Source organism: Sceloporus undulatus, chromosome 6 (assembly GCF_019175285.1).
Source record: "Sceloporus undulatus isolate JIND9_A2432 ecotype Alabama chromosome 6, SceUnd_v1.1, whole genome shotgun sequence".
Classification (NCBI taxonomy): domain Eukaryota; kingdom Metazoa; phylum Chordata; class Lepidosauria; order Squamata; family Phrynosomatidae; genus Sceloporus; species Sceloporus undulatus.
Window position 1 is genome coordinate 152,543,502 of NC_056527.1, and position 23,065 is coordinate 152,566,566.

The 23,065-nt window shown below is 40.2% G+C and overlaps 1 protein-coding gene across 4 annotated transcripts in view; it reads left to right on the forward strand.

Moving 5' to 3' along the window:
- Nucleotides 1-23,065, forward strand: part of NRG4 (neuregulin 4) — a 92,999-nt gene that overhangs the window by 62,128 nt on the left and 7,806 nt on the right. For all 4 annotated transcript variants that reach the window (XR_006104612.1, XR_006104613.1, XR_006104611.1 and 1 more), the window contains exons 3-6: nt 4,934-5,024; nt 10,437-10,502; nt 13,987-14,080; nt 22,503-22,652. Coding sequence is in view for 1 of the 4 variants with exons in the window: in XM_042474830.1 (XP_042330764.1) it covers nt 10,493-10,502; nt 13,987-14,080; nt 22,503-22,652 (254 nt within the window). In the remaining 3 variants the exon portion in view is untranslated. The remainder of the gene's footprint in view (nt 1-4,933; nt 5,025-10,436; nt 10,503-13,986; nt 14,081-22,502; nt 22,653-23,065) is intronic.

The window sequence follows — 23,065 nt, forward strand, 5'->3', positions numbered from 1 at the left end:
TAGCTCCAAAAAACCTACAAAAAGCTATGGATACCAGCCATGAAAGCCTTCGACTTCAACCAAAATAAAACGGGAACCTGAGACTGTTGTACTTTGGTCACATCATGAAAAGGCATGAATCATTAGAACAGATAATGATGCTGGGAAAGGTAGATGGCAGTAGAAAGAAAGGAAGACCATGCACCAGATGGTCTGAGCCCACAGGACAGTTGAAGACAGATCCCATAGAAGCAATTTTTAGGTTCCAGGTTGACCACAGCTTTCTAAAATTTACTCTATTTCTTCCCTACAATGTGCGCATAACAAGCAGTACACCACTTCTTTCTCACATGCACTTTCACACAATTGCACCTTGAACTAGAGTCCATGCAATCCATGTTTAACTACTGACAAGAAAAAGGATCCTTGTCAAAACCACCAGGCTTTGGAAAATTTATCGATTTCAATTTATTGGGTCTCAAAAGCCTTTCTGAGGAGATACCGGGGGGGGGGGGGGGGTCCCATGGAGTACCATTTGAACAGTGCTGACTACTCCCTTGACTATGTCGGTGGCATTTTTATGACAAGGTTCCAAGTAAAGCGATATCGTTTTGCAAACAAAATGAGTCATCCTGTCATTTCTAGATAGAAAGATTATTTCCTACACCGTGTAACAAAATGTTTCCCTGAGACAATCAGTTGCTGCGAGAGATTCAGTGACGTGTGCATTTTTTCACATCAGTTCAGCAGCATGCCTATTTGTAATGCAAAACTGTGAAATCTAGTTTGTATGAGCAGTTTCCATGGCTGCGCATCTAAAACGCAAGCGGCTTGAAGGACAGGTAAGAGGCCATTTTTCATGCAACAGATTGATTGTATCTAGAAGTCTGGAAGGTGCTTGAAGAGGTTTGATTCAAAATAGTACCCATGAATAGTTAAAAATAAATATTTTAATATATTCACTTAGCCAGGCAAGAAACATGATGTGTAACTATTTGGGTTTGTTTTTGCAAAATCACAAAAATTATCACTCTCTAGAGTGAGACTAAATTGAAAATAGTTTATCTCAAAGCAGCACCAAGTATTATTGATGCCACCTCTTCTTACGCCAGCTATGCCAGAGATTTTAACAAATCTGAAATGAGGTTGGGTTGCTAAAAATGTAAATTTGCCTTTTGAGTTCTCCATGTGCAAATGGAGAAGTTGAAAACTCACCATATCATTACAGCTTAGCATTTAAAACCTTATATGCAAATGCTCACGTACATATTTGAGAATCGGAGTGGCAACCTCCCTTTCTCTACTTTCCAGTATAGCATTATATCATCAGTATAGTTTCAGTACAATGAAGCGTTTGTGATTTCACCCTGAAGTTGTTCGTCGGCATTACGTTTGTCATGTTGCACAGTAATCTAATCACTTGGGAATATATGATCATTACGGAGTGAGTGCATTGGACATCTGCTACCAATAGGATTGCACTGGATCTCTTTTATATTGATATCTCAGGAAATATTCTTGCATTCCCATGAAGTAGTTGGACAATTGAGCCTGAAATACCCCTAGAAGCCAAGATGTTATACATGGTATATAACACCATATAACGCTGTTATACAGACCCCAGCTTATAACAAGGGTCCACTGTACAGTACTGCAGTCTCTGCTGACTTTGGGATCAGGTTCTACTATCCATAGGAAGAAGATTCCTTGCCTTTGCTCTTGTTCGTGATGGTACTTTGTGTGAGATGGGTTGTATGTGTAGTTGTTGGGGGGTTTTTTTTGGGGGGGGGGGTAAAACCTGGAAGGATTTAGGACAAACTTCGGGCTCCATGACACAACAACGGGTGTTCATGGCATTTAAAAGGCTTAGGAGTAAAGTCTATTTATGGAGTTATAGAAGCTCACTTGTAATGAATGGAGAGGCTGTGGCTTCTGAACATATGTGGATAAAGTATACTTTTTAAAGCAAATGGTCTTTGTTGGAGGAGGTACACCTTCTGAAATGGTGAAAGTTGTTATATTATGAGAGGAGATTCTTGTTACTCTTTAGGGAAGAGATTCGATCGCAATGCAGATTCAATCCAAGTATCTACACCAGGACACTGAAATTGTCATCTTTGTTTTATGGTATATCAGATATTTCTACTTAATGCTTTTCAATGATTTCAAGGCTGTTACTGAATATACTACAAATTATAATAAAAGTCACAAAAAAAATAAGGCACACAACAATGAAAGTCAACCATAAAATAAACCCGTAATAGTTTTTTGCGGGTTTTTCAGGCTACAGGGCCGTGTTTTAGAAGAGTTTATTCCTGACGTTTCGCCAGCAAAAACCCATAATATTTGGGGTCAGCTCAGAAAAGGTTCTGCTAAAAATGTTAACTGAGTATAAAGAAATAGCACTCAGGCCATATCAACTGAGGTGGAGCACTGCTTCCAATGTGCAGGACCTAAACTGGGCCATAGAGTAGAAGAGTGCCATGTTCAGCTGCCATGCTGCAGCTTATTTTGGCCACCTTTAAGAGTTTTCTTGCCTTCCCACCTGTAACTGTGAGCAAATTTCAACATTAACAAGTTGGCGGCGCAAAAGAGATCCAGGGATAACTGTGACAACCAAAGATACTTGACAGTGATAAATGCACTCTTATTGCACAAATTAACACTCAGCCAGGAAATAGTTTTTGTTGCACAAAATACACTTAAGCAGCAAAGTTACATTTTTGGTAAAGCTTTCCATTAAGCTTGGGATAGGTAATTGCGCCAAGAAAAGTGCTGCTAAGTTATTTTGTATTTTTCCTTTAGCTGCGCAAAGTTCAGATCTTCCTTGACATGAGTCCTGGAATGAGGACAAAAAGAAGGAAAAAACTGATGTACGTTATTTTATCACAATATTTGGAGAGGGATGTTTCTAGAACACAGAAGGCTGTTAAACAGTACGACTCTTAACTGTTTGCTGTCTGTTTCTTCTATTCTCCCACATTCAAGACTTGGAAGTACAATGTTAAAAGAGATAGGTTAATGATACAGTGCAAATCTCTAATTGTATCCAAATTATTATTTCTAAACAATTAATGTAAAACCATCCGAAGAAGCCAAGATAAAGGTATTGAGAACGATCCAAATTGATGGTACGTATCGGCAGATACCTGTGCTAAAAATACTTGTCCATCTTGTTGTTATATGCCTTCAAGTTATTTACAACTTATGGAGCCTAAGGCAAACCTATCACGGGGTTTTCTCAGAAAGGTTTGTTTGGACGGGGTTTGTCTTTGCCTTCCTCTGAGGCTGAGAGAGTGTGACTTGCCCAAGGTTTCCATGGCTGAGTGGGGATCCAGGCTCTAGTCTCCAGAGTCATGCTCCAACCCTCCAACCATTTGTCCATCTGGTGAAATATAAATACATATGTACAGAATTTCTTTGAATTGCATATTTTATGACATAGTTTTTTTAGGCTGTGTGACAACCAGCTTTCATAAAGCTGGATTTTTTTCCCCATCCTGTTGAGATTAGTAGCAATATTGCACAGGTATCACAATGTGGGATGGTATCACAAAGTGGGGGAGACCCTCTCTCAAACCCCCTCTGAACAAATTTAGCCAACAAAACCCTATGGCAGGTTCACCTTAAGAGCTGCCATGGCTTGGAAATGCCATGAAAACACACAGCACCACCACCAAAGGAACATCAACAGTTGTGTTATACAAAGAGAATATTGGACCGTTTAGTTCAGTAAGAACAGCTTTTTTGGATTTCATATAAGGTCTTTCTTAGTTATATCTGGAGACAGAGGAGATTTGAGATGTTCTGTGCGCAAAGCATGTGCTCTTGACTTGAGTGACAGCCTTCCCCAAAATTTGAATATGCAAACAATCTTGTGTTTTCGAGCCAAATGCAGTAGTCCCTCCACGTTTGCTGCGCTCTAGTCCTTAGGACTGGAGCGTGGCTTTGGTGTGGTTTCTGGCCTCTTAGGACGCATGCAGCATTTAAACAGCATACCTCCAAAGTGACCCAAAGCAGCTTTATTTTGGCCTGTCTGTTTAGGCCCATTGTTACATAAATAAAGTTGGCAGCATGAGCTTTCGTAGACTTCAATCCACTTCCTCAGATGCATATAGTAGACTGAAGTGCTGCCAACGTCTTTCTTTCAGTGATTCTCAAAGGTGTTACAAGATCTCTCTACATACTGATTCTAGAGACTAACACGGCTATGTCTTTGAATTGTCACATAAGCAAAAAGTTAAGCAACAGGTTTTGCTAAGGGCCATTGCACAGATCTGATCAAACCACTCATGGGAATAAGCATGCAAGATAAGCACACATGCACAGATGTAATCTCTTTGGGTGTAGGAGCTGATGGGAAATGTAGGTCATGAAACCCAAGGCATTTAGCTACGGCAAGAAAAAGGGCAGGTATTTTCCAAAGGAGTTTGGCACTATCTGCTAAGAGGCTGTAAACTCCATCGGAGTGAAACCAACCGATTTACGTTTGTGTCTTTTGTTGATGTTGCTATTTGGGAGCTATTTTGAAGTCCAGGGAAATGTCAGTGACAGTGCGTTTTCACTTTTACGATCACAACAACGGGGCGGTTCTCCTGGCCTTAGACTTGGCCTCTGTGTACACCTTTGACTATGTCTCAACCTCACCCACGTTGCACTATGCAACCGTATAAATCTCCAGCTTTAAGCATCAGGCGCATAATGCCAGACCTTGCCGGCGAATGCACTGCATGCTCTTTATTTTCCTTCTGGGCAAGCCGCTTGGTATTTTAATATTCAGGTAAGCCACTTCTAGCTTGTTTGCATTTGGGTATTATTATTATTGAGGCTACATGCTATTTTTAACTGTATTTCCTTATAGAGCTATAAAGTTAATGGAGTGTACAAGTAAAGGGAAAAACTGTGGTTATGCTTATGTAATCCAGGGAGTTGTCATTTTGCATTTCTCTTGCAGGATCAGCACACATGAAGAAGCAATAAAGAAGCAGAACCTCCTTGCAAAAAGAAATCATCATCATCATCATTTCTCTGATTGTATTTAAACAGTGAGTATCGATCTTTTTCGCCTCCTGATGAAACTTTATGCTACATCACACCGCTTAAAATGAACAATATAGATTCAGGCATTTTCTTCTTCGCAGTGTTGCTATTCTCCTGGGTTTTCCAATCTAAGTGTAAGGTGAGAAAGTTGAACATGAGCTAAAGTGCATTCACAAAGCATCTATGATTTACTGGTGGATTTAGTATCAGTACATAATATAAACCTTAAAAATAAGTACATTGCTACTGAAATTACTGAGTGTTGTATTCTACATAAATACAGAAAAGGTTATTTAGCAGCTATTTCAGCAAGAAATCCCTGAAGCTGCGATGCTATCACACTTCCTTAGGAGTAAGTCGCCTTGAACTCGGTGCAGCTGACTTCTGAGTAGACATATAGGCTTGCATTGGCAAAGTGTAGTAAACAGGCTCTCAAGAGATTTTAAAAATAGCTGTGTCTCAACATTGCAAGGTAGTAGTTAGGAAGAGAGTTGCTGTCCTTTTAAATTATTTTATCTTAAATAACACGTTTCAAGTTTTATTTACTCCAGATAACCTGAAAGAAGGAATGGTCCAAGTTTGTTCTTATGTCTATGAAGGGCTGGGATGTCTTAGCATCAGCCTTCCCTCCAGCCTTAGTCAAACAGAATTTTTCCATACGTTATTTTAGTTACCAAAACACTTTCTTTGAAGGCGTGCAAAAGGTGCCTATATCCATTTCCAAATTTTGATGGCTGTCCTATTGTCTGAGTCTTGGTTTTCTTGGTCTCCTGTATATTTTACATTATAAAATGCAATACTTAATATTGTCCTTTATCTTGAAATCACTGTGTCAATACATAGGACTGAGCAAAACACAGCTCAGATTTCCAGATGTTCTTGAACTGCAATTCTCCTTGTTCCCAGAAAGATGAGGAACTCTGGGGGTGCATCTACACGGCAGAAATAATACAGTTTGACACCACTTTTAAGTGCTGCAGCTCCATCCTGTGGAATCCTGGGACCTATGGTTTTAAAAGGTCTTTAGCCTTTTCTGCCAAAGAGTGCATCACGAAACTACAAATCCTAGGATTCTGTAGGATGGAGCCATGGCAGCTAAAGTGGTGTCAAACTGCATTATTTCTACAGTGTAGATGTACCATATATTCCAGTGGAAGGAACTGGCAAAACAGCCTCTGCATAATCCTTGCCTAAGAAAATCCTGTGAAATCCATGGAATTGCCCTGTCAACAGGCCACTTGAAGGCATTCACACACATTAAAAAACATCCATACAAACATTGTGCAACAAAGATTTTCTCCACAGTGGGATCTTTATTTATGTTTTAACACTTATGCCAGTTCTTCAGGCCATTATAGTAATGCACATGCTCTGAACACATTTCTAAAGAGTGGGGCATACATGCAGTAAATAATAACAAGACCACCACCACCAACAACATGATCATCAGTATTAAAAGGTAAACTGAAATGCATTATTCCCGCAGTGTAGATGCACCCAAGGAGTCACAATACAAGAGTTTATCACACAAAGGAGATCGGGAGTTTATCCCATGAATATCCCGGAAAAATTGTGTAATGATGCATGACAATTTCACATGACGTCGCACAAAACCCGCTATTACAAAGAAGCATTAATGCACCTCTTTTTACTTTCGGGATTTCAGCGACAATGCATTTCCGATATCACTTTATTTGCGCAATTGCGTGTGATAACCATTCGCCCAATTACTCGCCATTTCCGCTTCATTTGCGGAATGTTTTAAATGCGCTTTAATCTCTCTTTAATGCCAAAATCAGCCCCGGTGTGATAAACGCCATCATCTGCAAGGCCACCCTGCTTTGCAGCCAAGTTATAAAAGTTCTGATTTCCTAATCTTCATATATACTACCTGAGTATTTGGTATGGAGAAACTTTCCTGGTACCTGCAAGATTCCTGTTGTTAGGTGTGCCTAAAAAGGTCTTTTAGGGCAAGAGCAAGGTATATGTGAGGGGTTTACTGAGGGTTATTTTTGAGTTAAGATTGATTTAATCAGCTGCTGACGTGTAACAACAGTACTAAAAATAGCTTGAGTACTCATATAAACACCTGAAGCTGTTGTCTGTTGCAAGGATCTAGCAACATATTTTTTTATGTAAGAGTTCTGAAGATGAGTACAGATGGGAACGACTCGCTGATGATACTTGAAAGAGGAATTTTCTGAACACTCGATGCACTTTTGCAGCACTACTCAACTCCATAAAGCAGAATTTGCTCCCAGATGTGTGCAAAATTGCAAGTGGTGGATACAAATACATTTTGGAAATACAGTACATAACTTCCCTCTATATATATGGATTGTATCCGGTCGTTTAGTCCCAACTAGAGTAGACACATTCATTCAACGGTTAAACGTTGAGTCAACACAAAGGTCAATCTCATTGATCCACTTGGTCTACTCTAGTTAGGATTAACATTGGGGTTTAAACTCATATTTTAGAAGACATAGGGATACATATGTGCTTCTTTGGTTAACCTGTTATTTGTCTCATTCTTTGGAGGTTAGTCTAATATTCCATTTCAGTTTGCCTTTCAATACTGAGGATTGTGTTGTTGCTGCTGTTGTTGGTCTTGTTCTTATTTACTGCATTTATGCCCTGCTCTTTAGAAATGCTCTCAGAGCATGTGCATTACTCCAATGGCCTGAAGAACTGGCATAAGGATGAAAACATAAATAAAGATATCACTGTGGAGAAAATCTTTCTTGCAAAAATGTTTGCATGGATGGTTTTGTAAAATGTGTGCAACCTGTTGGCAAGGCAAGTCCATGAATTTCATAGGGTTTTCTTAGGCCAGTGTTGGCGAACCTATGGCACGCTTGCCAGAGGTGGCACTCAGGGCCCTCTCTGTGGGCACACATGCTTGTCGCCCTAGCACAGAGTGTGCCAGAGTTTCTTACTAGAAAGCCAGAGGGATGTGGCACTTTGCAATAAATAAGTGGGGTCTGGGTTGCAATTTGGGCACTCGGTCTTTAAAGGGTTCACCATCAATGTCTTAGGCAAAGAATACTCTGAGATGGTTTTGCCGGTTTCTTCCTCTGGGATATATGGCGCATGTACACTGTAGAAATAATGCAGCTTGACACCACTTTAACGGTCATGGCCCCATCTTAGAGAATCCTGGGATCTGTAGGTTTGTGAGGTAGCAGCACCCTTCGCCAGAGAAGGCTAAAGGTCTTGTAAAACTACAAATGCCAGGATTTCATAGCATGGAGCTTCGGTACTCAAAGTAGTGTCATACTTTATTATTTCAACAATGTAGATGCACCCATGACAGCCAGCATGGTGTAGTGGTTTGAGCATTGGACTATAACTCTGGAAATCAGAGCCTGGTTCCTCGCTCACCCATGGAAACCCATTGGGAGATCTTGGGCAAGTCACACATGCTCAGCCCCAGAAAACCCTGTGATAGTTTTGCCTTAGGGTTGCCATACGTTGGAAATGACTTGAAGGCACACAATAGCACTTTACATTTCTATACCGCTTCGTAGTGAACTAAGAACAGCAACAACAAAGATTCACCGATGGCCTACAGCAGCTGGCAGTCATTGGTATCCAGGTATTAACCAGGACTGACCCTGCTTAGCTTCCAAGATCAGATGGGAACTGGTGCCTTTGGCGTATTTAGTCCACTTTAAAATAAAACATCTTACAAACCTCACAGTTATGTATGCTAAGTAGTTCCTCTATCTCTTTTAGAGCGATGCAAGAATGTTCTATACTACTTAGTTACGTTCCAAAGATATAGCCGTGTTAGTCTGTAGAAACAGTACGTACAGAGATCTTGCAGTACTAAAATGAATACTGAAGAGTTGAATGTACTATGCAAGTACAACTCTGCAAGACACTTGCAACAAAACTGGGCTTTCTTTGGTGCAGCTCTTGTTCGAGATGGAGAGGTTTGCATATTTTGTACTCCAGGAAATATATAGAGAGAGGTCTAGTAGCGCCTTTGAGACTGAAATAATGCTGCCAACTTCTTTCTTTCAGTTAGTCTCAAAGGTGCTACAAGATATCTCTACATTCATGGTTATGATTTCATACATTACTCTTCCCACTTCATGTCAATTTAGCACTACAGGTATTGCTAAATCAGTTGCTAAACCAGTAGTAGGAGCTGCAGTCTACATGTAACTTCAGAAATACTGCAGCCAGTTAGTTAAGAGAAATCATGTCAGACATAATATCAAGGCATGGCTTATCATGACAGCATCCACACTGCACATAATAATCCTGCTTGATACCACTTTGACTGCCATGGCTCAGCAATTGCAAAAGCATTTACATTTCTATACTGCTTCATAGTGGATCCAGCACTCTCTAAGCAGTTTACAATCTGTAAACCAATTGCCCCCAACAATCTGGGGACTCATTTTACTGACCCACGAAAGGATGGAAGGCTGAGTCAACCCTGGAACCCTAGGATTTGAACTCACAACCTTGTGGCTGCAGGACCGCCATTTAACCACTGTGCCACTATGGAATCCTGGGAAATGCAGTTTGCTGAGCTGTAAGGCTAAATGTCTCACAAAATGACCTTCCGCAGAATGCCATCGCATTGAGCCATGGCCATTAAAGTGGTGTCAAACTGGATTATTTCTGCAGTGACTGTGAATGAGTCCTCCAAAAGCCTCAGGTTCATGCACGCCTCATGCATGGCTATTTTCTGCCCTACGTCCTGTATATGATTCTCAAATTGGGGGAAATAATGCATTTATAATTAATCCAGTATTGAACTACAACAACATTTCCCTGGAATGAAATGAACAGAAATGAACAAGGTGACAATCAGAAGTTATTCAAAGGGCAATTAATACTCTGTCCATCATTAATTCCCCACTTTAGTGAATCATACAGGAACCTGAAGTAGCAAATAGGAAGCATTTTATCAAATGCACAGTAGTGTGAGTTCACAATAGTGTGAATATCAACAAACAAGGGGTTGCAACGCCAGAGAAAAGGGCCGTGCAAAAGCAACAATCATTTTGGTGTTAAACCTAATGAAGGACATTTCATCAAGCACATTTCCTAAACCTTTCCTGCATTTCTTGTCTGGGTCCATTTGTTACCAGACAGATTTCAATGAATTTAGTAACTTTACTGCAACAAAGTAAAGTCAGATTAAATGGTTTGGAGGCTTTTTTTAATGGTTTATTTATTTATTTTTAATCATTATCATTGGGTTAGGCTGCTGAAATTTGTGTAGGAATATTTGCTGTTAGATTTAAAATTAATTGAGTTTGCACAGAGGGTAAGAGATATTTGCTGTCTGCAGTGAGTGAAGCCGTTCATTCAGTTTTAATGCATAGCTGAAATAATCCAAGTTACTGAAGACGTTTAGATTAAAACAAGGTGGGTTTGCTTTTTTTTGTCTTTAGGGCAGTTTTCGAAGAATAGCCTGTGACCAAGAATTACAAAGTGCGGTCAGAATAATATGCGAACAGGTAATTGCATTAAGGTTGTATTAAATCCATTATTGCCACACAACACTCTGGAATAACGTACATCTGTATGCATTCAATGGTGTGATATTTTTGGTGTCTGGCCAGAGTCAATCGAGTATTTTGATTATCTTTAGGGTGCTCAAAACCTCTATTGGCAGTTTTGATGTAATGGTAAATTATGGTCTGATTTTCAGAAAAAGGAGTTATGAATTAAGCTCCATGTGGAGAGAGCATGAGAGCATGACTAAGCAATGGTTTAGATGATTATTTGAATTCAGATAACAATCTAAATAATAGTTTGGCTACTTATGATCATGTTCTGGATTCTGATAACCATCTAAATCAGTTTGGTTAGTTGTGATCATGCTCTGAATTCAGATAATTCAGATAGTTTGGTTAGTTATGCTCTGAATTCTGATAATCCTCTAAGCCATAGTTTATAATCATGCTTGAATTCAGATATTCCTCTAAACCATAGTTTGGTTAGTTATTTCATGTTCTGAAGTCAGATAATAATCTAAATAATAGTTTGGCTACTTATGATCATGTTCCGAATTCAGATAATCCTCTAAATCATAGTTTGATTAGTTATTATCATGCTGTGAATTCAAATAATCCTCTAAACCATAGTTTGGTTAGTTATGATCATGCTCTGAATTAAGATAATCCTCTGGATTATAGTTTGGTTAGTTATGCTCTGAATTCAGGTAATCCTCTAAATCATAGTTTGCTCTGTATTCAGACAATCCTCTAAACCATAGTTTGGTTAGTTATGAACATACTCTGAATTCAGACAATCCTCTGAATCATAGTTTGGTTAGTTATGATCATGCTCTCAATTCAGATAACCCTCTAAATCACAGTCTGGTTAGTGATTTGAATTACTACTGCCTAGTCTCAATGATTAACAAATAATGATAAATTCACAATTTAATCTAACACTGAACTGTTTTGGCTCAAGTAGTAGTCAAAGTAAAATTCTGTCCTAAAAGGAGTCCTGGTGGCGCAGTAGTTAAATGCTGGTACCGCAGCCACAAGGTTGTGAGTTCGAATCCTAGGGTTCCAGGGTTGACTCAGCCTTCCATCCTTTCGTAGGTTGGTAAAATGAGATTGTAAACCGCTTAGAGAGTGCTGAGTTCACTATTAAGTGGTACAGAAATGTAAAGGCTATTGCTATTACTATAAAGGCAATGCATATATTTTCTGAAGTGATGTCTTGGAGTTTATAGTCAATGAAAACAAAAGAGAAATTTTGGGGAAAATATACTGGTGGCTACTGCTGTCACATCCCCAGAGGAGTGGTTCTGCTGGAATAAACCCATTTCTCATATACTGTTGTTTCCAGCTTTGTGGGGGGAAAGCATTCAAAAGATGAGGAGGTGGAGTGGAGACAGCACCTTCTTCCTTTCCCTCACTTCCCCAAAATAATTATAGCTGCACCCTGAATCCTGAGTAGGTTGCTGTAGTTGTTGCTTTCCTATCGAGTGTGAGTGGGGTATTTAAACCTAACGCTGAGGCATCTGCCCCCTTTAAGAGCTGTCAAAACCCAGCATCCCCTTATGTTCAGCTTCCTGTTGCTGTGTGCCTTCAAGTCATTTCCAAATTATGGTGACTCTAAGACCAACCTATCATGGGTTTTTCTTGGCCAGGTTTGTCCAGAGGAGGTTTGCCGTTGCCTTGCCCTGAGGCTGAGAAAGTGTGACTTGCCCTTTGTCACCCAGTGGGTTTCATGGCCAAGTAGGGATTCGAACCCTGGTCTCCAGAACTATAGTTTAAAATGGAAACCACTATGCTACACTTGATCTCTACCGTCAAGTTTATATTGATTCTGGAAACCACTGACCATGGTCCTTATCTTAGCTTCATCCTCCATCTAAGCAAGAAATTATTTCAAAACGCTTTCTGCAAATCTTTGTATTAATAATACTTAACAGCCCTCTTCTTCTCCTTAGCCCCTCTTTGGTTAGGGAATAACCAAAGTACAGAGCCACAGCAGTTAAAGTAGTCTCAAACTGGATTATTTCTTCAGTGTAGATGCAGCCTGTAACTAGAAAGGTATATAATGTGTCTTGCACCAAACTGCATTATTTCTGCAGTGCAGATGCAACCTCAGTCTATTCCTTTATAAACCATTAATTTGCCTCTCTCAATTATCACCACATAGAAGTATGATATTATTATTATTATTATTATTATTATTATTCCCCCAAAGTGGCACACAAAGCAGCTTACAAATTTAAAAAATTACAATTAAAAACATAGAAAAGTGAGCATTGAAATGGAATAAAACCAGTTTAGTATTAAAACACATCACATATAAACTTAACACAATGTTTGCATTTTAGGCCAAAGGCACCTGGATAGTCTTTGAATGAGAGACCAGGTGCTGGAGGCTCTATTTCTTCAGAGGAAGGAAGTGGCAACCCCACCTCTGAATATTTCTTGCAAAACCCTATGTAAAATGAATGGGGCTTCTCTAAGTTAACAGACGACTTGAAGGCGCAAGCACATAAACAGGTATTAACTTCATTTGCAATACAGACTGTAGCCCTGCTTTCCTAAAAATCAGATGCACATGGTTTCCCAACAAACGCCGCAGAATCCGAATAAAAATAGAGATAGAAATTCAGGTTGGATGAGTTTATTCTGTCGGCGGCAAACAGTACTGGAGGAACAAGCAGATCTGGTTGTGATTCTATAAAAAACAACTTATCCCCATGTAAAAGTACGGAGATCTCCTCCACCCTTCTGACCCGACCCACCTTCTGGCCTGTAACAAAGTCCAAATATAATACTTATATTACTGGCTCTGGTGCAGGACATTGCTCCCACTTTCACCACAAAGAGTAAGGTTTTTGTATAAGAAGCATCCCAAACCAAGCCGTATCTCTTTTCCTGTGTTTGAGAAGTGAAACGTCGCCGTAATTTTCCAACAGTTGGGAAAGTGGTATAAGGATCTCCCCCCATTGGCACTGTGTTTCCAGATAAAGACATTCTGCCACCCCATTTTAAGGTGTCGCTAGAAATAACAGCGACTGTGACACCTAATGTGCAAGTTAGCACATCGCTTCCAAACGTGCGATGCCAGAAACGGATTCGATTTTTAAAGTTTAAAGTGAGAAAAGTAATATGTTTCTGGAATAGCTTTCCTGAATATTTGCGGACTGCCTCTTGCCTCTTCTCTAGCTAGTTTTAAATCTGAATTGGAGACATCCTTGTATATTATGGCCCTATACAAATAAACAGTGATGATGATGATAATGATGATGATGATGATAAAATTTCTAGACTTATATACATGAGTATATAAGGAGATACTAGCTTGCCCAACCTACTCTATTACCATTTCACACGTTCTTTAGTGCTGAGGATTATAATATGAAAGGGAGTGAGGTGTTCAAACATTTTGCAAGATCTTCTACCTCCAGTTTTTATTCAGACAAGCAGAGCAAGCTACAATAAATCTCTCCTTGTATTTCCTTAGATCATGAAGAACTCTGTGGCAGCAGTTATGGATCTTTCTGTCTAAATGGAGGGATTTGTTATATGATACCTACTATTTCCAGTCCTTTTTGCAGGTAAACCTTTGAGCATTACATTTTGCATTTAAGGCATCTGCTTTGTAAAAGCCAGAACAACTGCTCTAGGCCAGCAGCAATGAGCTGCTGTAAAGGAACAAATAGTTTTGTCAACATACATGGTGCATGTTTTTTTATTGGTTATGTGCATACTGAATTCATTTTAGGTAATATAAGTAGGGCCAGCTCCAGGTCTTTGCAGGTAAGAGACCCATAGTCCTAGTGGAATATACATTTTCGCCATCCTAGCTACAGGTGTAATCTTTTTCTTGGTAGAATTCAAAGGTATAGCCATATTAGTCTGTAATATCAGTATGTAAAGAGATCTTGTAGCACTTTTGAGACTAACTGTAAGAAAGAAGTTGCAGCATGAGCATCCTTGTATTTTTCAGTCCTAAACTAAATGGAGCGTCTGAGGAAGTAGACTGAAGTCTAGGAAAGCTCACGCTGCCAACTTCTTTCTTACAGTTAGTCTCAAAGGTGCTACACGATCTCTTTTTCTTGGGATTGTCTGCAATTCCTTTCCTCTTGAAGAGAAGGCGCAATTGTCACTGCTGTTCAGAAATTTATCCATTCTGTTCTATATTGGAGTCAATAGGACGGGGGTAGATAATGGCTTGGAAATTGTGATCACCACCATCAGCCAGTGAGTGAATAAAAGAGTAGCCCCTTCTCGATAACAACAACAATCAACAGCACCAACAAAGTGTGGAGGGAGAGTACAGGAGTGGAAGGTAGCAATGACAAGGATGGGGACGCACATTCACCCAGTGGGATGGAGGGAGATTCTGCAAAGTCCTGGCCTTGGTAGATGCTTAATGATGCTGCCTCCTGCTGCCAGGTCTGACTATATGGGTCTTCTCACACTATACAATTATAGCACTGTGATCCCACTTTAACTATCATGGTGACATCCTAAGGAATCCTGGAATTTGCAGAGAGATTCAGAATTCACAACCAGAGAGCTCTAGTGCCTCTGCAAACTGCAAACCCCAGGATCCCACAGGATGTAGCTATGGCACTTCAGAGCGCTGCAAATGTTAAGTGTGAATGGGCCCTAAGTGGTAGATGTAAGCCAATGCTGTAAAAGCTTCACTGCTGCCTAGGGGGAATGGTTATCAGTGCTGACCTTGCAAATGATGCTGCATGCGGTAAGTATATAAGGACAACGCAGAGCATGTCATATTAGTAGATGGTGGGTCAGGGAACAACCGTCTCTTCCTCGGTTCATATAGTTCACTGAGGACAGAACAAGCAGCAAAGTATTCATGTAACACAAAAGCATATTTAAGTAAATATTAACAACCTCAGCAATGTCAGGGCTGGATAGAGAGGCATTGAGATAGCCCCCCTTGGCATTTTTTCAAGGAAAGCTTGGGCAGCCATGCCAGGTATGATTATAACTGGTCTTAGCAAAGACATCTGTTTGGCTTATTTATTTCTTAACATTTAGATTCCACTTTATTGTTCAACTCAAAGTGGCTAACAAGGATCAGTGTGTGTGCTTGATGTGGGCAAAGTATGGCTCTCCAGATGTTGTTAAGCTGTAACCTCTGTCTTCTTTAGCTGGCATCACTAAAGAGGCTATGATGGACGTCTGCATATATTGAATATTCTGAATTGTGCATATATTGCCTGGCATCCTGGTAGGGACAATGTGTGCATATGTTTCTGTCACATGTGCAGATATTCTTTTTTGGCTGCTGTGAGACCATAAAATTAGGCAGTTTCTGGGAATACATCTCATTGCTGTACATACAGCCACAGTTTTGCCAGTCATTATAGAACAGTGGTGCGAATCGTGCCTTCTCAAGGATGATGCTGCAAAGGCATAATTGTTCTGCTGACTGCATTATTCCTGGCAGCACAGTGGGATTTAATAGCAACCCCATCCTGCCAAAGGGGCAGAAGTGATGGATAGAATCACTGTGCAAATTAGAGTACCCTGTCATGGCATGTTTGCATTCAAAGTACGCACCTTTTCAGTCAGACACGGAAGCTAATTATAAACTGGAAAGGTGTGGCTGACGCTCGGCTATCTGATGCTACCCAGTAATGATAGGAGTAGCAACAATAAAAGAAAGTGAGCCACTGCTCACTGAAATAACAGAAGGACTGGTTAATGCCTAGTTAGTACTGGCACCAACCTTCAAAGCATCCAACTTCAACCTGGTTTTGTTGTTCTTAACTATGCTTGAGTTGAATTTGGCTCAAGGCGGCCCTAAGATCCCTATACTATAGAATCATAGAATCTCTTTTCCTGCAGTTTGCATCCACTGTTCTGCGTTCTAGTCTCTGGAGCAGCAGAAAACAAGCTTGCTCCCTCCTCAATATGACATCCCTTCAAGTATTTAAACAAAGCTATATCACCTCTTAACCTTCTCTTCACAGCTACTGAAATTCCTTCTTCTGCACAATAGAGGGAAAGGACCCCTATGCTTTATTAAACCTTGCAACCCTAGATAGGAAAGGGGACAGTCCTGGTGCCACACTGATCCACTTTATACCTGACTGGGAGAGACCTGTTTTTAAGCTTCTTGCGGTATTTCCTAAAATCTGGAATTTTCCAATGACAGAAAACCTCTATCCCCCCCCTCCCTATCTGGTTAAGGCTGTTCTTTCATTGTTGCTGATCCAGCCCAGTATTGTTTTCTGAGTGCTAGGAAAATGTGATATCCCGGCTACAGATTTGTTTTCTCAAGGGCAGATGTCTAGATCTGCAACTGAGCACCTGTTTTCAGACCAAAAAACAAAACAAAACAAAATCCTTTAGAAAAGTGTCTAAAACAGAGACACACAACTGTAGTGAGTCCATTGAATTATGATGCCCCAGACAGCCAAAAATGCCCAAGTAGAAAAGCAAAAGTGGTCAGAAGTCCAATCCTAGCATTGAAGAATAAGTATTTTAGGATGTGAGACAGTGCAGGAATTGCCTCTCCTGGAATCCTCTAAGAAAGCCAATTCTTCCCTATTTGGACTAGGGATGCTAGGGAGTTTGGAGATGCTAAGGGACACAAATGCAGCCTCGGAGATAACCAGAGATTACTATACAAGGTGTGAAAGTCTATGAGAAAATACAGGGTCCCTGCCAACAATGCTGGCCTAGTTTCTAGTCTGGAGAGGATCTGGGGGTTAGCGGGGAGATGTGACACTGAGATAAAGTGATGTGCTAAATCAGGTCATTTTCAATGCAAGAGAACTCTGTGTAACTTCCTGGACCGTGGGTTTGTGTACACAGTCAAATTACACCATTCTTCTGAGTGAATAAACACACCCTTTTATACATTACATTAGATGAAGGAAATGGAGAGTTCCTGTTTGCTTTTGGATATTCCACAGTTATTCCACTTTGGGGCAGGAGCGAGGAACAAGAGAGGTCTCGCAGCTGTAAACATGGACTTTCTAAAACTCAAGTACCAAAGCAGCAAATCTCATTTGGAGATGTAAGAGTAGTATCTCAGCCCACGACACATTACTTGGAAACAAGCCCTGGTGAATTTAGCCGGACTGTAGCCAAATTTACCTTGAAGGATACGGCCCTGATCCAAATCAGAAACAGACGTCAGCACAAAAATAGTACTTTTTAAGACTTATGTCCCATTGATTACAAAAGTAAACATGCAAAGAACTGTACTGGCATTGAATGCAATGCAAGATATGTCCCAGTTATTGCAATTCAGATCAGTATTGCAATGACCTGGAGGATCAAAGTTTAAGAAACCCTGCTGTATGCCATTTGGAAAGACTATAGCTTTTCTCAGGCTGAAAAGGCCTCCTTTGGCCGAATTCTGAAGGCTACTGAACACTGGAAGCTAAAGTAGAGAACTGGCATTGAACTCAATGGGATTTATGTCCCAGTTACTGCAATTCAGACCACTATTATAGCCTCCAGTGTTCAATAGCAGTCAGAGTTCAGCCAAAGGAGGGTTTTGCAACCCGAGAAAAGCCATATACCGCCCGTTTCCATATGGCATAGAGCAGGGGTTATTAAAACTTTGATCCTCCAGGTATTTTGGAGTTCAACGCCTAGAACTGCTGACTGTTGCTCAAGTTGGTTGGAGCTTCTGGAAGATGAAGCTCAAAACACATGATGGACCACAGTTTGGGAACCACTGGCATAAAGGATGCAGAGGCAGGAGAGAAAGAGAGAATGTACTCCTGTTCAAATTTTGAATATTTGGAGAGGCATAGTCATGTCAGGACTGGATTGGGACCTAGACTGCTGGTTTCAGAGAACAGTTTACTAACCTAGTCCTGGGAGCATTTCGGACTCACAACTAAAGCAGACCAATGGAATAATATGTTGAATAGTGAATCCTCTGAACAAACCTTAGGGTTGCCATAAACTGGAAATGACTTGAAGGTACATAACAATATCAACAACAACAACATGTGACTGTGCATACATGCAATATACTTACCCTGCATCCATGGGATTTATGCCTTTTCATAAAGCCTGCTTTTTGGACCATAGGTCTTTCTTGGTTACAAGCAATCTCTAATGTGTCTTTTTTTCTGGTGCGTTAAAAACAACACACTTGTGATTGGGGGAAAAAAAACATCAGCCATTCTTTGATTGATGTCTTGTAGCAGCAGCTTGAGGCCAGCTTTTTCCTTTGCATTTCCTTGTAAGTCAGGTCACAACTGGACAGTCTTGTCAAGGGAAAACCTTTACCTTTACCTTTAAGGCGCCTACTGCTAAAAGCTGTTGCTTAAAGCTCTTGGTGGACAGTATTAACAATCTAGAATTTAGCAGATAATTTAGCAGATAACCTTCTCCAAGGTACTTCTATAAGGAAACCATTTCCCTTTATTTTCATGCATTAATCTATAGAGGTGTTCCCAGGACCCTTTGGGAAATGAATGCTTGTGATCCATTCAAAATAAATACAGGGATAGTATTTATATAGAGAGAGTTTGGATGTTTAAAATGTGTATTAAACACACAAAGCAATAAACAAAATAAGAGATGAGGAAGTTCAAATGGTTAGAATGCGGAACCAATAACAGATTTGAAAAGTGGGGGCTGTCATTAATAGGATGACATGAAAACAGAAAAGATAGATAAAGCAAAATAAGTTAGGAAACCAGGGGTAAGTAGAAAAGTATAGAATGCACATAATGATGATGAACGATGACTTATGATAGAATATTGGTTAATGTGTAATGAGAAATGCCAAAAAATGATTCGATCTGTTCTTTTTATGGAAGATTTTAATTTCAATTAAAAATATGTTTTTAAAAATGTCATAGACGGCATAAATATTGTGCAGCATATAATATATATGCCAGATATGACAGACTTACTATAGAGTTAAACCTGGTGATTTTGAATGCCACTTAACTACATGGCTCCGTCCTTTGAAAGGTGGGATCGATAGCTGACCAAGGCACTGCTAAGAGAAGCTCATCCATTCAGTAGAGCTTTCTAGTACATCACCAAACTACAGATCTCAGGATGCCATTGAATGTAGCCATGGCAGGCAGAAACTGGTATCGGAGTGTTATCACTGTGCATCACAGATGCAGAGCTGGAGATAGGGAAGATAAAGGCAATCAAATTTATTAAGGGACTGGACATGGCTATGAAGGGAGGTTACAGATGCCAAATAAATAAAAACATACAGTGTGAAGAAAGCAGATAGAGAGAAGCTCTTCTCTCTCAATACAGAACCACCAGTCATCTCCTGGAGCTAAACAGTGGGAAAGTCAGGACAAATAAAAAGGCACCCTTCACACAGCATATGGTTAAACTGTGAAGTTCATCGCCACAAGATATAATTATGGCTGCTAACTTGGATGACTTTAAAGGGGTTTGGGTACATTTATGGGGTATGGTAGGACATACATGCAACTGGACCCTACATCTTCCTTTCCCTAGTCACCTCAAGCCTTAGAGACTGGAGCCATCATTCACGTCCTACAAGACACCTCAAGTATCAGGGGCAGTATGCCTCTGTACAGTAGGCTCACCTATCCACAGATTAAAGTATCCACAGCTTGAAAACACCTTGATTTTGCCATGTTGCATATGGGACACCATTCTACTATCCACTGTTTTTAATGGGACTTGAACATCCACAGATTTTGGCATCCATGGGAGGTCCTGGAACTAAACCCCAGCAGATACCATGGACCCACTGTATATCAATTGCTAGGGAAGGGAAGATATAGGGTCCAATTGCATGTATGTCCTACCAGTAGCATCCCCTAAGCCTAGGGCAACTGGTTGGCCACTCTATGAACAAAACATTGGACTAGATAGATCTTTGATTTTATCCAGCATGGCCTTTTTTATTGTCCCATGAAAAAAAATATAACTGAATCATTATAAATAATAATTATAAATAACAATAAATTATAACAGAATTATAAAAGGCTGCATCAGATCCTAGCAGAATCTGGAACCAGAAGACAACCTCTGTTTCTGGAGGATTACTGTCGATTTTGCAGATATGTTCATATGTGAAGTCGAAGGCTTTCATGGCTGGCGTCCATAGATTGCTGTAGGTTTTTCGGGCTCTGTGGCCATGTGCTAGAAGAGTTTATTCCTGACGTTTCGCCAACATCTCTGGTTGGCATCTTCAGTGAAAGATATCTCTGAAGATGCCAGCCACAGATGCTGGCAAAACGTCTTCTAGAACATGGCCACAGAGCCTGAAAAACCTACAAAAAATCTAGATATGTTCATAATTTGTACGGAATGCAGAATTAGGAGCTACTAAAACCCTGCATCTGTAATCAAAACTGGCCTGAGCAGCGTTTAGAATAAAGATGCTATTTTTGCCACCAGAGGGTTTAGGTATTTACACACAAGGCACGTTGACTAAGAAAACCCCCTGATTTCTCTGATTAGAACAGAGTTCTAAACATAATGCTATATGTTCTGATTAATAGTGCTAATCAGAAAGAAAGCAGAGGGGGGTAGTAGATGTGTGCGGTGCCTATTAAACAGCGAGTTGCAATGCAAGTGGAAATGAGATAAGGAAGACCGCTTCTGGCTGCAGTATAGAACAGTCTACACAGATGTCTTAGGGTTCCAAGGTATTGCTGTGCCCTTATTTGCTTGGAACATTAGGGCACTTTAATTAAAACAGCAGAATACATATTATGATGGGAGAGATCATTGCAAGGAACGTGAACGATTTCTGAGAACCTATCCCTTTTCCCATCTCAGGTTTGGCAAGCATACCTTAACAGATATTTAACTTAGGCCCCATACAGACAGGCCAAAATAAAGCTGTTTCGGGTCACTTTGGAGGTATGCTGTTTAAATGATGCATGCGTCCTAAGAATCCAGAAGCCACGCCAAAGCCATGCTCTAATCCTAAGTACTGGACTACAGCTTTGGCACACCTTCTGGCCTCTTAGGACGCATGCATCATTTAAACAGCATACCTCCAAAGACACTAGGTTTCATGGCCAAGCATGGCCTAAAGGCAACCATGAATGGTGAAGACTCCCTGGCCTTTTTTTGCATCTGGTCACCCTTTGAATCAATCAATAGTCATGAAGGGATATGGATTTCCCATGTCTGTACTCAAAGAATATCATCAGCTACCAACATATGTAATTTCAAAACTCTGAAGTTCTTCATCAGTCTCAGAAAATCAGCATCATCCATGGCTTGTTATGAAGCTACTGTACAGGCATTTTAGATGGCAATTTAAGTGTCTTAGATGTCCGAAGTCATTGCTTGACTCTTCTTCTCAAATTAAACATTTATTTAGCACGTTTTTGGAGCAGTATTTTTCTTCTGAAGAAGGAAACGTAAGGAAACAATGCACGCAGGTGGTAAAGAGTGGGTGTTAAGAACAGCAACTTCTTTCCTCTGAGCTGAATTAGTTTAATTCCTGCTTAGTAGAGACTGCAGGAGGATTTCCCCGACACCATCTGCTGCCCATTCATATTCGCTTGGCACTTGGAAGGAGTACATATCGATCAGGCCTTCCAGAATTTGCATGCTTTAGGTTTCAAGGCACAAACGCGTTTGGCAGTGAAACAAAACCCACGGAACCATTTCTGTGCAAATAAGGTGAGCCAGCATAGTGTAGCAGTTTGGGCATTGGACTATGGCAAACATTTAAATCCCCATTTGGTCATGGAAACCCATTAGGTCATACTTTCTCAGCCTCTGAGGAAGGCAAAGCCAACCAAAAACAAATCTTACCAAGAAAATCCTATGATAGGCTCACGTTAAGGTCACCATGAATCAGAAACGACTTGAAAGCACACAACATCATATATGGGGGATTTTGCAATACACTTGCGGACAGATCTATGCCCCAGGTATTTTCCAGTCTAACATTCAACATAGGAGAGGCAATAGGAAAGTGAGATGAAGGCAGCTCTGATGCGAGGAAGAGTATATACTTATTTTGGTTATGAAAATAATCCGCTTTTGCAAACTTTTCCATCACAGGTGTGTTGAAAACTATACAGGAGCTCGGTGTGGGGAAATTTTGCTTCCCAGCATCAAGAGTCACGCAAGAGGTGAACTGTTTGCAGCTGTTTTGGCTTCGGTGGTCGTTCTGAGTGTCTTGGTAGCGGGAGCCTTCTTCTTTCTTTGCAGGTAAAAGACCAGTGCCTAGCCATTCACATACTGAAGTGTCTTTCTAACTCCTATTCTAATTGCTGGAATTTACACTTCTCTATAAAATCATAAAGTATAGGTAATGTATGCACATTTCGTCCGTTTTAACAAAAGGGTATCAACAATATGCTTTTAGTTGTTTTAATGGTTTTGTGTCCCATTTTCATATCTTTCAACAGACTCAGAGTGCACCAAAGGTACAACTTAACCTTCCTACTGCCACACTTAAAATATTACTATAGAACAACATTCTGCACTTTCATCAACATCCATTTATATAATTCTGGAACCATCTAATATTAAAGTTCAAGGCAGTATATGCATAAAAGCAGCCTCAACTGTTGTGCCAAGTTGTAAAATACAGTTGTAAAACTCAAGCAGCTCTTACCCTT